Source organism: Schistocerca serialis, unplaced genomic scaffold (assembly GCF_023864345.2).
Source record: "Schistocerca serialis cubense isolate TAMUIC-IGC-003099 unplaced genomic scaffold, iqSchSeri2.2 HiC_scaffold_1353, whole genome shotgun sequence".
Taxonomy (NCBI): Eukaryota; Metazoa; Arthropoda; class Insecta; order Orthoptera; family Acrididae; genus Schistocerca; species Schistocerca serialis.
Genome location: NW_026047573.1, coordinates 2,281,965 through 2,295,978, shown reverse-complemented (window position 1 = coordinate 2,295,978; position 14,014 = coordinate 2,281,965). Strand labels below are relative to the sequence as shown.

The 14,014-nt window shown below is 49.5% G+C and overlaps 1 protein-coding gene across 1 annotated transcript in view; it reads right to left on the bottom strand.

Annotated features, from left to right (window-relative positions):
• LOC126440163 (eukaryotic translation initiation factor 3 subunit A-like) overlaps window positions 1-9,728 on the bottom strand; it is a 43,707-nt gene extending 33,979 nt beyond the window's left edge. The window contains exon 1 of the mRNA XM_050090606.1: window positions 9,227-9,728. Coding sequence (XP_049946563.1) covers window positions 9,227-9,728 — 502 coding nt within the window. The remainder of the gene's footprint in view (window positions 1-9,226) is intronic.
• Window positions 9,729-14,014: the final 4,286 nt, after the last annotated feature.

Below are 14,014 nucleotides of genomic sequence, written 5' to 3'. Positions count from 1 at the left end.
CGATTTATTGGCTCAAATGGTTCTGAGCACTGTGGGGCTTAAATTCTGAGGTCATCAGTCCCCTAGTACTTAGAACTAATTAAACCTAACTAACCGAAGGACATCACACACATCCATGCCCGAGGCAGGATTCGAACCAGCGACCGTAGCGGTCGCATGGTTCCAGATTCTAGCGCCAAGAACCGCTCGGCCACTCCGGCAGGCTGCGATTTATTGGCAGAACACTTAGAAGGTGTAGCAGGTCTACTTCTCCGCCCTATCCTGGAGTACTGCTATGCGGTGTGGTATCCGCATCAGGTGGAACCGACGGATGACATCGAAAAAGTTCAAAGAAGGGCAGCTCATTTTGTATTATCGCGAAATAGAGAAGATAGTACCACAGACATTGGAGTGGCAATCATTAAAACATAGGCGTTTTTCGTTGCGCGGGATCTTCTCATGAAATTTTAATCACAAGTTTTTGTTGTGGGTTGGCAGGAGAGCCAACACCGTATTATTAGTGGAAGCCGAAAGGCACGCGTTTTAGCTCACGCAGGCTGGCGTGAGGTCTGGAACAGGCCAAGGAAATTAGACTTCAGAAAAACGGACGTTGCTGGTGGAATACTTAACTTTAATCCATTAATGAGGAGCGGCGCTCTTGACTGTACATGATTCAGTATCAATAGTAACTGGTAATGGCGCTTTCCTAGGTCGTAGCAAATGACGCGGCTGAAGGCTATGCTAACTATCGTCTCGGCAAATGAGAGCGTATTTTGTCAGTGAACCATCGCTAGCAAAGTCGGTTGTACAACTGGGGCGAGTGCTAGGAAGTCTCTCTAGACCTGTCGTGTGGCGGCGCCCGGTCTGCAATCACTGATAGTGGCGACACGCGGGTCCGACGTATACTAACGGACCGCGGCCGATTTAATGGCTAACACCTAGCAAGTGTGAACAAGCTTCGGGCCTTAAAACCTCTTCCCGTGGCTTGGACGTCCTCCTCACGCCCTTCTCGGCGGGAGGAGGTCGTTTTAGCAAGGTTAAGAATTGGACACTGCCGGTTCAGCCATCGCCATCTGCTGACGGCTGCGCCGGCGCCGTTCTGCCCATGTGGGCACTTGCTGACAGTTAGACACATTTTAATGTCCTGTCCTGATCTTAACACACTGCGCCTCGATCTTAACCTGCCTAATACTTTCGATGCCATTTTAGCGGATGACCCACGAGCAGCTGCTCGTGTTCTTTGTTTTATCAATTTGACACACCTCGCTAAGGACATTTGATGATGTTTTTTAATCCTATGCCTGTCAGTCTGTCTTTTATTGTGTTTTCCCTTTTAGTTGTTGTTGTCAACTTGTGCCTCGCAGTGCATTCTTAGAGTAGTCAGGGCGCTAATGACCATTGAAGTTGTGCGCCCGAAAACCACAAAAAAAAAAAAAAAAAAAAAAAAAAAACCTAGCAAGTGTGGTGTCTGGCGGTGACACCACAGTTTTCTCCTCCAATTGCGAAAAGATTCTGTTGGCACCCACCTACATGGGGAGACATGATCATCATGATATAATAAGAGAAATCAGGGCTCGCACAGAAAAAATTGTGCTCGTTTTTCCCGCTCGCCGTTCGAGAGTGGACCGGTAAAGAGACAGCTTGAAGGAGGTTCATTGAACCCTCTGCCAGGCCCTTTATTATGAATAGCAGAGTAATCCTGTAGATGTGGATAAATATGGCAAAAAAATTTAGAAAATAATTCTGATAACGCAACGATAATTCGTGGCTGCATTACTGGTTACGATATAGACCAAATTATACCTTCCTGATAGGTTACGTTGGAATTGTTTGTCGAGGAGACTTAGGCCGTAACCTATTAAAGCTTTCATATAAAGACATGTAGCCCAAAGATCTTCTTGCACTTTGTCTACTGGGGCAGTAATACTCGATTAGATGTTGTTGACCGTGACGTCTTTTTATTGTTATGATTCATGAGACTGGAATACATCTGATACGTTGAGATGGATGTGTAGCTGTTGTAAAAGGGTGTAGTTTTAATGCATCATTAATTTCAGTGCGTTTTTATTGATAAAGAATTCTCTGTACTTTCGGCAGGTGCCACGTTGTTAGCCTTATCGAAACATCCTCCTGCGATTGGAGCGCGTCGCTAGTGTGTGGGTGTTGTTCAGATATGGCTCCTTATCGGCCGCCTTGGAGCCATAGTCTTCTGACACACAGGTGGATATGAAAGAAATTTCTTGTCCGTTACTCCTAATGACGCACACAGGTCGCTGAGTCCCCCCAATTTTCCAGTTTTGCGTAGGCCGCTTCCAACACTTTCTCTCAACCAGCTTAGAGGTAGCGGCAACACATTCGGAGATGTGACGAATGGCTGCCGCCTTCAGTATTCCCACGGCTGACCACAGGCTCGCAATGGCAACGTGAAACCTCATGGTTCACTGCTGCAGCAGTAGCACCTGCAGAGAGGAACAGCATTTCATCACAAATATGGTGCCGATTGCAGTGTTATCGGGTATGTGCAGCCTGTTTCTACAGAGCTCATTGTGCGTGTGTTGTGCGCTGTTTGAATCCACACAGTCTTTGGAGAATAGTGTTATCGACAAACGGTCCTCAATCTCTGCAACTCTCTAAGCTCGCGATTTATTGTACTGTGACTCTGTGAGTATATGACTTCGCGTACGTAAATAGTTTCTTTTTCCTACACTGTGGTCTTTACTCAGTTTCGTTTGTGTGTGGTGAGGACGCGTTTACTTCGGAGTAGTTCCGCATCTGTTCATGAGTCTTACTGTGACATAGCGATGTAATATTGTGAGAGCTACATGTTTTTACATTCTGTCTGGGAACACGGGAAGATACAGCCCACCGTCAACGTAATTCCAGGACTATGTTTTGTCGCTAAATTTTCTCCCGATATACCCGGTATGATTGACGTGTAGTGGGGTAATACGTCAGCTGCACTGGTCCTGCTCACAACTGAAGGACACTCACGTACTGTCTGCCATTGGGTTCCCCTAAATGGCAGGCAGCACCGCATAACAGCCATGCTATGAGGGAAACAAACCAACAGCTGAAGACATCAGGTAAACACGCCGAAGATTCCAGTTGATTAATAGGAACCTTTCCTTGCAGAGGTCACCGCGACATATCCGGCCACGGATACCTACGCCGCGTTTCTATTGGCTCCAGCTCTCTATATAGGCCCGACCGGTCAAAGGCAGACCAGTCTTCGTCCGCTGCTAATGGAAACCGTTGTAGCAGAGTCTCCGAGAAGATATCACTGAAGCCGCGGTACTGTACTGCCGATCGAAGTACCAGTCGACCGAGAGGAACCACAGCTCCGGCTAGATCGACGGAAGTCTACATCTATTGTACAGCCAGTTATTGTATTGTAGAAGAAGTTACGTTCAATAAACTGTTGGAGAATACAAAAGTAGCGATGAGTAAGGATTCGACAACCCAAAGAAGATGGAACCACAACAACAACAAGCACAATCACAACTGCAGCAGCAGAATCTATCAGTGCAGCAGGTACTGAATCAACTTTTTCAACATTTCGCAATACTGCAGCAGCAACTGATTGCTGAAATTCAAAGTCTTCACCACCGACACCGCCAGCGTTCCCAGCATTCGATGAAGACGCTGAAGATAGGGAAACATATGAAAAGAGGATTCGTCAACATTTCCGGATTCATCAGGTATCCCAGGAAAATGATCAGAGAGCCTATTTTCTTTCTTGGAATGTCTCCCGTATGTACGAGCTCCTGACGAAACTCAAGCCATGTGATCCTGACAGTCTTACCTTCACAGCCATATGTGAGTGTCTCACCTCCTATTATCGCCGCAGATATCACGTCATGGCAGCAAGAGTGGAATTTTACCAGAGTCGAAAGGAACGCGATCAGACGTACCGACAATGGACTGCTGAACTCAAAGGTATCTCTCGGAAGTGCAACTTTGACGCCCGCATACACCGGGAATCTTACGCAGATGACGTGGTCTGGGATCACCTGATCCAAGCTGCCCCAGACGCGGCTTTCTGCCACGACGCTTTAAAGTTGGAGGACCCTTCGCTAGATCAAATCATAGACCTTGCATTCAAGTTTGAAGTTCCCACTGCAGCTGACCACAGATTGGAAACGTGGACCGACGTCGCAGTCGTCCGAGAAGAGACTTCCGACGTCCAGGAGGACATTGCGGCCGTATACGCACCTTCACACCGCACTCCCCAGCGCACCGCACCGGCATCTTCTCGGCGTACGGAAAACAAAAAAAGACGGTCGTTCAAGGAAGACAACCAGCAGCTCTCACGGGGCCAGCAACGCCGCCGCAGAGAACCCCTGTGCCTTCCATCATGTCCAGGATGCTATTCCCAGCATGAACAGGAGGATTGTCCTGACCGCTGGGCGACCTGTCGCCGTTGCAGTCGGGACGGGCACCTTGCCTCTGTCTGTCGCTCTGCCACGGCGCCAATCTCCAGGCACTCTGACACCAAGGCGTCCGTGGACATCAACCAAGTTGTGTCTTTGGCGTCCCCAAAACTGTATATTGATGTCACCCTATTGGGTAAGCCAGTTCGACTGCAGGTGGATGCAGGGGCTGCGGTATCCCTGCTCAATTACACTACCTAGACCGTTTTAGGAGCGCCAAGCCTTCATCCGGCCCCTCGACGCCTACTTACATACAACAGACAGGAAATCGCCTTGTTGGGGCAGTTCACGACGGTGGTTTCTTGCAAATCTGTCAGTCATACGATTTCTTTTCTGGCAGTCAACAGTTCCAATGCTGCCGATCTGTTTGGGTTGGATGCTTTCCAAATGTTCGGGTTCAGGATCGATGATCATGTACATCTGGTTTCTTCAGAGCTGCCGTTTCCCAAAGTTGACTCCCTCTGCACCGAATTCCAGGATAGCTTCTCCCCCGGCATCGGGTGCGCCAAGGGGTTTGCAGCAACGCTCCACCTCTGGCAGTCAGCCTGCCCTCGATACTTCCAGGTTAGGCAGGTCCCCGTAGCTCTCCAGAAGCCACTGCACGACGAATTGGACCGTCTGCAAAAGGAAAGGGTGCTACAGCCTGTTCAGTTCAGCCCCTGGGCAACACCTCTCGTCATCGTCCAAAAGCCAGGCAGGTGTCTCCGTCTCTTTGGGGACTTTTCGGCGACCCTCAACACCCAGCTCCAGGTGGACGACTTTCCACTCCCTCGGTCTGATCATCTCTTCCATCGATTGGCTGGTGGTCGTTACTTTACCAAAATTGACTCGCTGAGGCGTACCTCCAGGTTCATTTGGATAAAGCTTCTCAAGCCCTCACTGTTCTGAATATGCCCGCTGGCCTCACGTTCGGCCTGGCTAGCGCCCCGGCCATTTTCCAATGCTTCTTGGAACGACTTCAGCAGGACATTCCCAGTTGCCTTAATTACCTCGACAACATTGTCGTTACGGGCCCTACTGCTGCAGCCCATTTTACCAATTTGCTTCAGCTGTTTCTTTGCCTCTGCCAGGCTGGGCTAAAATGCAATAAGGTGAAGTGTTCCTTCTTTCAACCTTCTATTTCCTATTTAGGACAGGTTATTTCACATAAAGGCATCTCTCCGTCATTTTCCTATGTGGACGCCATACGCCGCCTGCCTCCCCCACGGGACATCCATCAGCTGAAATCCTTCCTTGGAAAAATATCGTATTACCGGAAGTTCCTTCCATCGGCCGCTCAGGTGGCGGCCCCCTTATATCACTTATGCCGCAAAAATGTCTCCTTGAGTTGGACCCCTGCTTGTGAGACGGCCTATTCCACCCTCAAACGCCAGTTGCAATCAGCCTCCCACCTGATGCTAAACGCCACCCTACAGTGGCGAATTGTATCAATTATAAACGATTACGTGCTCAGTGTCGTTGTATTATCAAAGAAAGCAAGAAAGCCAGCTGGGCTGCTTTCACAAGCACCTTCAACAGTTTTACTCCTTCTTCTGTTGTCTGGGGTAGCCTGCGCCGGCTATCTGGCACTAAGGTCCACTCACCAGTTTCTGGCATGAAGGTCGCGAATGACGTCCTTGTGGCCCCTGAGGCTGTCTCCAATGCCTTCGGCCGCTTTTTCGCAGAGGTTTCGAGCTCCGCTCATTACCACCCTGCCTTCCTCCCCCGCAAACAGGCAGAGGAGGCTAGGCCACCTAACTTCCGCTCCTCGAATTGTGAAAGTTATAATGCCCCATTCACCATGCGGGAACTCGAAAACGCACTTGGCCGATCACGGTCCTCCGCTCCAGGGCCAGATTCTATTCATATTCAGATGCTGAAGAACCTTTCTCCTGCGGGTAAAGGTTTTCTTCTTCGTACATACAATCGCATCTGGATTGAGGGACATGTTCCCGCATGGTGGCGCGAGTCTATTGTTGTCCCGATTCCTAAGCCGGGGAAGGACAAGCACTTGCCTTCCAGTTATCGACCTATCTCGCTTACCAGCTGTGTCTGTAAAGTGATGGAGCGAATGGTTAACTCTCGATTGGTTTGGCTGCTCGAGTCTCGACGCCTACTTACCAATGTACAATGTGGATTTCGTAGGCGCCGCTCTGCTGTTGACCATCTGGTTACCTTGTCGACCTTCATTATGAATAACTTCTTGCGGAAGCGCCCGACCGCGGCTGTGTTCTTTGATTTGGAGAAGGCTTACGACACCTGTTGGAGGGCGGGCATTCTCCGCACCATGCATACATGGGGCTTTCGCGGTCGCCTCCCTCTTTTTATTCGTTCCTTTTTAATGGATCGACAGTTCAGGGTACGTGTGGGTTCTGTCCTGTCCGACACTTTTCGCCAGGAGAATGGGGTGCACAGGGCTCAGTTTTGAGCGACGCTCTCTTCGCCATCGCGATCAATCCAATAATGGATTGCCTCCCAGCTGATGTATCAGGCTCCCTTTTCGTGGATGATTTTACCATCTATTGCAGCGCGCAGTGTACACGTGTCCTGGAGCGCTGTCTTCAGCGTTCTCTTGACCGTCTTTACTCCTGGAGTGTCGCCAGTGGCTTCCGTTTTTCTGCCGAAAAGACTGTCTGTATTAACTACTGGCGCTACAAAGAGTTTCTCCCACCGTCCTTACGACTCGGTCCCGTTGCTCTCCCAATCGTGGAGACAACCAAATTTTTAGGCCTTACATTTGACAGGAAACTTAGCTGGTCTCCACATGTGTCATATTTGGCTGCCCGTTGTACCCGTTCTTTAAATGTCCTCCGTGTTCTCAGTGGTATGTCGTGGGGAGCGGATCGAACCGTCCTACTTCGTCTATATCGGTCGATCGTCCGCTCCAAGCTGGATTATGGGAGCTTCGTATACTCCTCTGCACGGCCATCCATCTTACGCCGCCTCAACTCCATACAACATCGGGGTTTACGACTTGCGATCGGAGCATTTTATACCAGTCCCATAGAGAGTCTTCATGCTGACGCTGACGAATTGCCACTCACCTACCGGCGCGATATACTGCTTTGTCGGTATGCCTGTCGGCTACTGTCAATGCCCGACCATCCGTCTTATCGTTCCTTTTTTGACGACTCTCTTGACCGTCAATACGGGTTGTATGTCACTGCCCTGCTACCCCCTGGAGTTCGCTTTCGTCGCCTCCTTCAACGCCTTAATTTTTCACTCCCTGCAACCTTTCGAGTGGGTGAGAGCCGCACGCCACCTTGGCTCCAGGCTCAGGTCCGCGTTCACCTTGACCTCAGCTCGCTCCCAAAAGAGGTCACCCCCGGTTCGGTCTACCACTCCCGTTTTTTGGAACTTCGTTCGAAGTTCATCAACATGACTTTCATTTATACAGATGGCTCTAAGACCAATGACGTGGTCGGGTGTTCCTTTATTGTCGAGGCACAAAGTTTCAAATACCGGCTCCATGGCCGTTGTTCGGTCTTCACAGCTGAGCTCTTTGCCCTCTACCAGGCTGTTCTTTACATCTGCCGCCACCGACATTCTGCTTATGTCATCTGCTCAGATTCCCTGAGCGCCATCCAGAGCCTCAGTGATCCGTACCCAGTTCACCCTTTCGTACAACGGATCCAACGCTCTCTTCAGCAGCTTGTGGACGTCGGTTCTCCAGTTAGCTTTATGTGGGTTCCTGGCCATGTCGGTATCCCTGGGAACGAAGCTGCAGATGCCGCGGCCAAGGCTGCGGTCCTCCAGCCTCGGACAGCTTCTTGTTGTGTCCCTTCGTCCGATTTTAGCAGGGTCATTTGTCGGCGCATCTTATCGCTGTGGCATGCCGATTGGGCTGCACTTACTGACAACAAGCTTCGGGCCTTGAAACCTCTTCCTGTGGCTTGGACGTCCTCCTCACGCCCTTCTCGGCGGGAGGAGGTCGTTTTAGCCCGGTTAAGAATTGGACACTGCCGGTTCAGCCATCGCCATCTGCTGACGGCTGCGCCGGCGCCGTTCTGCCCATGTGGGCACTTGCTGACGGTTAGACACATTTTAATGTCCTGTCCAGATCTTAACACACTGCGCCTCGATCTTAACCTGCCAAATACTTTCGATGTCATTTTAGCGGATGACCCACGAGCAGCTGCTCGTGTTCTTCGTTTTATCAATTTGACAAACCTCGCTAAGGACATTTGATGATGCTGTTTTTTAATCCTATGCCTGTCAGTCTGTCTTTTATCGTTTTATCGTGTTTTCCCTTTTAGTTGTTGTGGTCAACTTGTGCCTCGCGGTGCATTCTTAGAGTAGTCAGGGCGCTAATGACCATTGAAGTTGTGCGCCCTAAAACCACAAAAAAAAAAAAAAAAAAAAAAAAAATCCCACCTGATGCCATATGATCCGTCTCTGCCATTACTCCTGGCCACGGACACGTCTGATTACGGGCTCAGGGCTGTCATCTCCCACAAGCTTCTGAATGGGACAGAACGTCCAGTGGCTTTTCTATCCAATTCCCACTTCGGAAGCGACCCTCGCTGCTCTCCAGAAAGTTTTTCCTCGGATGAGTTGCCGCTAACTAATGTTACCGATAACGGCCCTAAATTCCGGAGCCAGGAATTCGCGACATTTTGTTCTGCCAATGGCATCCAAAAGGTCCTCACTGCGCCCTTTCACCCGCAATCGAACGGCGAGGCCGAACGCCTCGTCCGGACATTTAAGACCCAAGTGACAAATTATGCCTCCGGCCACACTTTGGACGAGTCGCGCACGTTGTTCCTCAGTTCCTATCGGTCGACGCCCATCGGCCTCCGTAGTCCAGCGGAACTTTTGCACGGCCGGCAACCTCATACCCTTTGGCACCTCCTCCGGCCTGGACCCAAACGACAGGTTCCGACTGCACAGGCTCCCTTTGTTCCTGGATCCCTTATCTGGGCGCGAGGTTTCGGCCTGAGCGCTGGATGGATTCAGGGGGTGATCGTCTGGCCGCAAGGCCATCAGCTCTTTGATGTCTGCATCGCTGACAAAGTGGTCCGCCGCCACCGCAACCAACTCAGGCGCTGGTATCAGGGTTTCCCGACCGCCTCTTCTTTCCAGCAAACAGCTCCGCCGCCTTTTTCCAGCCGCCCGGATGCGCTCCCTTCCACCCGTGGTCGGCGTGCAGGGCCGCCAGACCCCGTCCAGCAGCAACAGCCGTCGTCTCCACAGCGGCTGCTGGCTCCACCGGCTCCTCCACCGGCCCGACCGGCTGCGCCATCCACCATCGTTGACGATGCCCCCGTGCCCTTGGCACCGCCGCCGCCGGTGTCGCAGCCTAGCCAGCGACGCCCGCGCAGTCCACTTTCCGGGAAGCATCCCGCGGACGTCGACGAACCTATGCCCGTGGCACCGTCGCGGCCGGCATCCCCGTATCTTCCGCAACGCAGCTCCGCACGTCTGGCCCACCGCCCCGCGCCCTACTCTGCTGGGGCGAGTTTTCACCGCCTCCTCCACGAAGCCGCCATGGCCGAGCAGGACGATGTCGCCCTCCTCTCCCCCCCCCCCCCCCCCCCCAACCCCAGGAAGAGTGGTGTGTACTGTCTGCCATCGGGTTCCTCTAAATGGCAGGCAGCACTGCATAACAGCCACGCTATGAGGGAAACAAACCAACAGCCGAAGACATCAGGTAAACACGCCAAAGATTACAGTCGATTAATAGGAACCTTTCCTTGCAGAGGTCACCGCGAGATAGCCAGCCACGGATTCCTGCACAGGGTTTCTATTGGCTCCAGCTCACTATATAGGCCCGGCCAGTCGAAGGAAGACAAGTCTTCGTCCACTGATAATGGCAACCGCTGTAGCAGTCTCCGAGAAGGTATCACCGAAGTCGCTGTACTGCACCGCCGATCGAAGTACCAGTCGACTGAGAGGAACCACATCTGACTCGATCGATGTACATCTATTGTACAGCCAGCTATTGTATTGTAGAAGAAGTTACGTTCAATAAACTGTTGGAGAATACAACTCATTATATTGATGCACAGATAAATTTTTGTAGAAATGTTTAAATACCACAATGTACTAGCTGTCCAGCGTGTGTCTTTGTATTTCTATGGATCAGTCAAATAATGTTAGTAGCAATGATCAAACTCTGGTTTTCCGCCGCATATACAAACAATATTGCAGGGTTTACTTTGTTTAGACACCGTAATCAAATATCTTCACTCAACATGGGGGTCCACCTGGCTGAAAATGGAGTCACCCATGCAATTTCAGCATAACAACAAACTGGAATGCGAAATTATTTAACATCGACGATGCATTTCACCCTTTTGTAGCATCACCAGATTGTGTAAAAGAACCTGTATATGTAATCCATCTGTCATAAAGCCATATAAAATGGAAAATGGACACAACAATGGCAGTAGCCCACAGAGGTTTTAAAAGAATGATGGTAGGCGGTAGCAGAGCAAGCCTGTTTCTGATTGGTCTAGAGAAAAGGGGTTTGGAAAGGGAGTACTCGGCGCTAAATTTGTTAGCAACATTTATCTGCAAGGGCGTCGGTACATTACGACAGGTTTGCTGTGGCAGACTGTCCTCTCCCCCAGTGACTGAGTGCTATTTGTGGCAGCCACTAGGTCTCTTGCGTGTGCACAGATACGTATTGTTTAAATAACGAAAATTTCTCCACCGTACTGTTAGGCAGACATGCATACACCGTCTGGTGTACTGTTAGGCAGACATGCAGTGCTCTCCCATTCGCGACTCTGTGGCCGTGACCGCACATGGAGTTCGGTACCCTGCTGGCATTATCCAGTGAACACAGGGGAGGAGATCCTCGTCATCCAGGTGTGTATTTGTAGCGTTCTTTGAATTTACACCGACATGTTGGGATCTGTTTGCTTTTATATTACAGCGGGCAGGAGACTTTTCGACCAAAACTGATACCGCAGCAGTGTGAGCCACCAGGCTGGGGATGACTACACCCCAACGTTCTCAGCAGTTGCTCCGCATGTCCGCGGTCATATTCCAAGCAGCAGTTTCCGCGGCTATCCATCCACAGTTTGCAGTCAAAGGAGTGGGTTACCGTCAGCGAACTGATGTTCGCTGAGGTGTTTTCAGTTATTGGACGGTTGTATCTCTAGGTGCGTATTTGATAGCGCTGTACAGCGTCTGAAACAGTATCTTCCGTTGGTGGCGTCGGTATTTTATTATGTCGTCACACAATATAGTAATGTAGTGGTGGTTTGGAAGGGGTTTGTTTATTGGAGTGTGGTATTTCTTATGTTACATATTTGGTTAGACATCTGTATCACTTATAGAAATTGCTATGACATAATTTCTACCAATACATTAGTTTCTAACACATACACCATGACATCCCAAAAACGCGCACGCGCGCACACACACGCTAGTGATGGAGTGGTGACTTAGCAATGATAAATAAATAAGACCTATGCTTCGTTGTGATCGCCTGAGGGCATGAAGACATTGACCCGACGTCGGAACAGTGGGGTGGATCTTGTGTGATTCGACACAATAATTATAATTTTGGGAAGCCCGAAAAAAATTTCGAAAATTGGCGAAAAATGCGTAAAATTGGGGAAGATACCAAAATATGGGAAATTAAGAAAAATTGCGGAAGAATGTTATTAATTAGAAACCCTTTCACTACAGAGTACAACTGACTGGGCTCATCCACTTCAGCTGTACCTATGGAGAAAGAATTACTATTGATAATCTGATATTGCTTATAACAAATCTGCACCTCTATCACGTTATGCTCAGACCTCGAATGAAAAGGGCTATGGGCAGTTGAGCTAGTTATGACAGATGATAATGGGGAAAGGTGCTTGATCCGCATTGGTCGATTGGGGCTCCCATTGGCTGAGAGAGGGTCCCTGCCATTTTTTTCACGTGATGACTATAGAGTTACGTCGTCTACAGACAAGCTAATAATTACAAATCCAGAAAAATTCCGTAATTTATTGGAGAGAAAGGGTTTCGCAAACTGAGCAAGTCAGTAACGCGTTAGTACACCTCTGGCCGTTATGCGAAGTTATTCAGCGTGGCATGGAACGATAGTCCTCCTGAGGAATATCGAGCCAAATTCTTTCCAATTATGCGTTAGATCGTCAAAATACCGAGCTGCTAGGAAGGCGCTGCCCATAACTCTCCAAACTTTCTCCACTGGGGAGAGATGTGGTGACATTGCTGACCCAGGTAGGGTTTGGAAAACACGATACAGGTAACACTCTACCTGCATGCAGGTCATTTTGCTGAAATGCAAGTACAGAATAGCTTGCCACGAAGGTCAGAAGAAAGGGGAATAGAATACAGGGTTATTACAAATGATTGAAGCGATTTCACAGCTCTACAATAACTTTATTATTTGAGATTTTCACAATACTTTGCACACACATACAAAAACTCAATTTTTTTAGGCATTCACAAAGGTTCGATATGTGCCCCTTTAGTGATTCGGCAGACATCAAGCCGATAATCAAGTTCCTCCCACACTCGGCGCAGCATGTCCCCATCAATGAGTTCGAAAGCATCGTTGATGCGAGCTCGCAGTTCTGGCACGTTTCTTGGTAGAGGAGGTTTAAACACTGAATCTTTCACATAACCCCACAGAAAGAAATCGCATGGGGTTAAGTCGGGAGAGCGTGGAGGCCATGACATGAATTGCTGATCATGATCTCCACCACGACCGATCCATCGGTTTTCCAATCTCCTGTTTAAGAAATGCCGAACATCATGATGGAAGTGCGGTGGAGCACCATCCTGTTGAAAGATGAAGTCGGCGCTGTCGGTCTCCAGTTGTGGCATCAGCCAATTTTCCAGCATGTCCAGATACACGTCTCCTGTAACGTTTTTTTCGCAGAAGAAAAAGGGGCCGCAAACTTTAAACCGTGAGATTGCACAAAACACGTTAACTTTTGGTGAATTGCGAATTTGCTGCACGAATGCGTGAGCATTCTCTACCGCCCAGATTCGCACATTGTCTGTTCACTTCACCATTAAGAAAAAATGTTGCTTCATCACTGAAAACAAGTTTTGCACTGAACGCATCCTCTTCCATGAGCTGTTGCATCCGCGCCGAAAATTCAAAGCGTTTGACTTTGTCATCGGGTGTCAGGGCTTGTAGCAATTGTAAACGGTAAGGCTTCTGCTTTAGCCTTGTCCGTAAGATTTTCCGAACCGTCGGCTGTGGTACGTTTAGCTCCCTGCTTGCTTTATTCGTCGACTTCCGCGGGCTACGCGTTCAACCGTTTCTTCGCTCACTGCAGGCCGACCCGTTGATTTCCCCTTACAGAGGCATCCAGAAGCTTTAAACTGCGCATACCATCGCCGAATGGAGTTAGCAGTTGGTGGATCTTTGTTGAACTTCGTCCTGAAGTGTCGTTGCACTGTTATGACTGACTGATGTGAGTGCATTTCAAGCACGACATACGCTTTCTCGGCTCCTGTCGCCATTTTGTCTCAATGCGCTCTCGAGCGCTCTGGCGGCAGAAACCTGAAGTGCGGTTTCAGCCGAACAAAACTTTGAGTTTTTCTACGTATCTGTAGTGTGTCGTGACCATATGTCAATGAATGGAGCTACTGTGAATTTATCAAATCGCTTCAATCATTTGTAATAGCCCTGTATAGTCGACGTG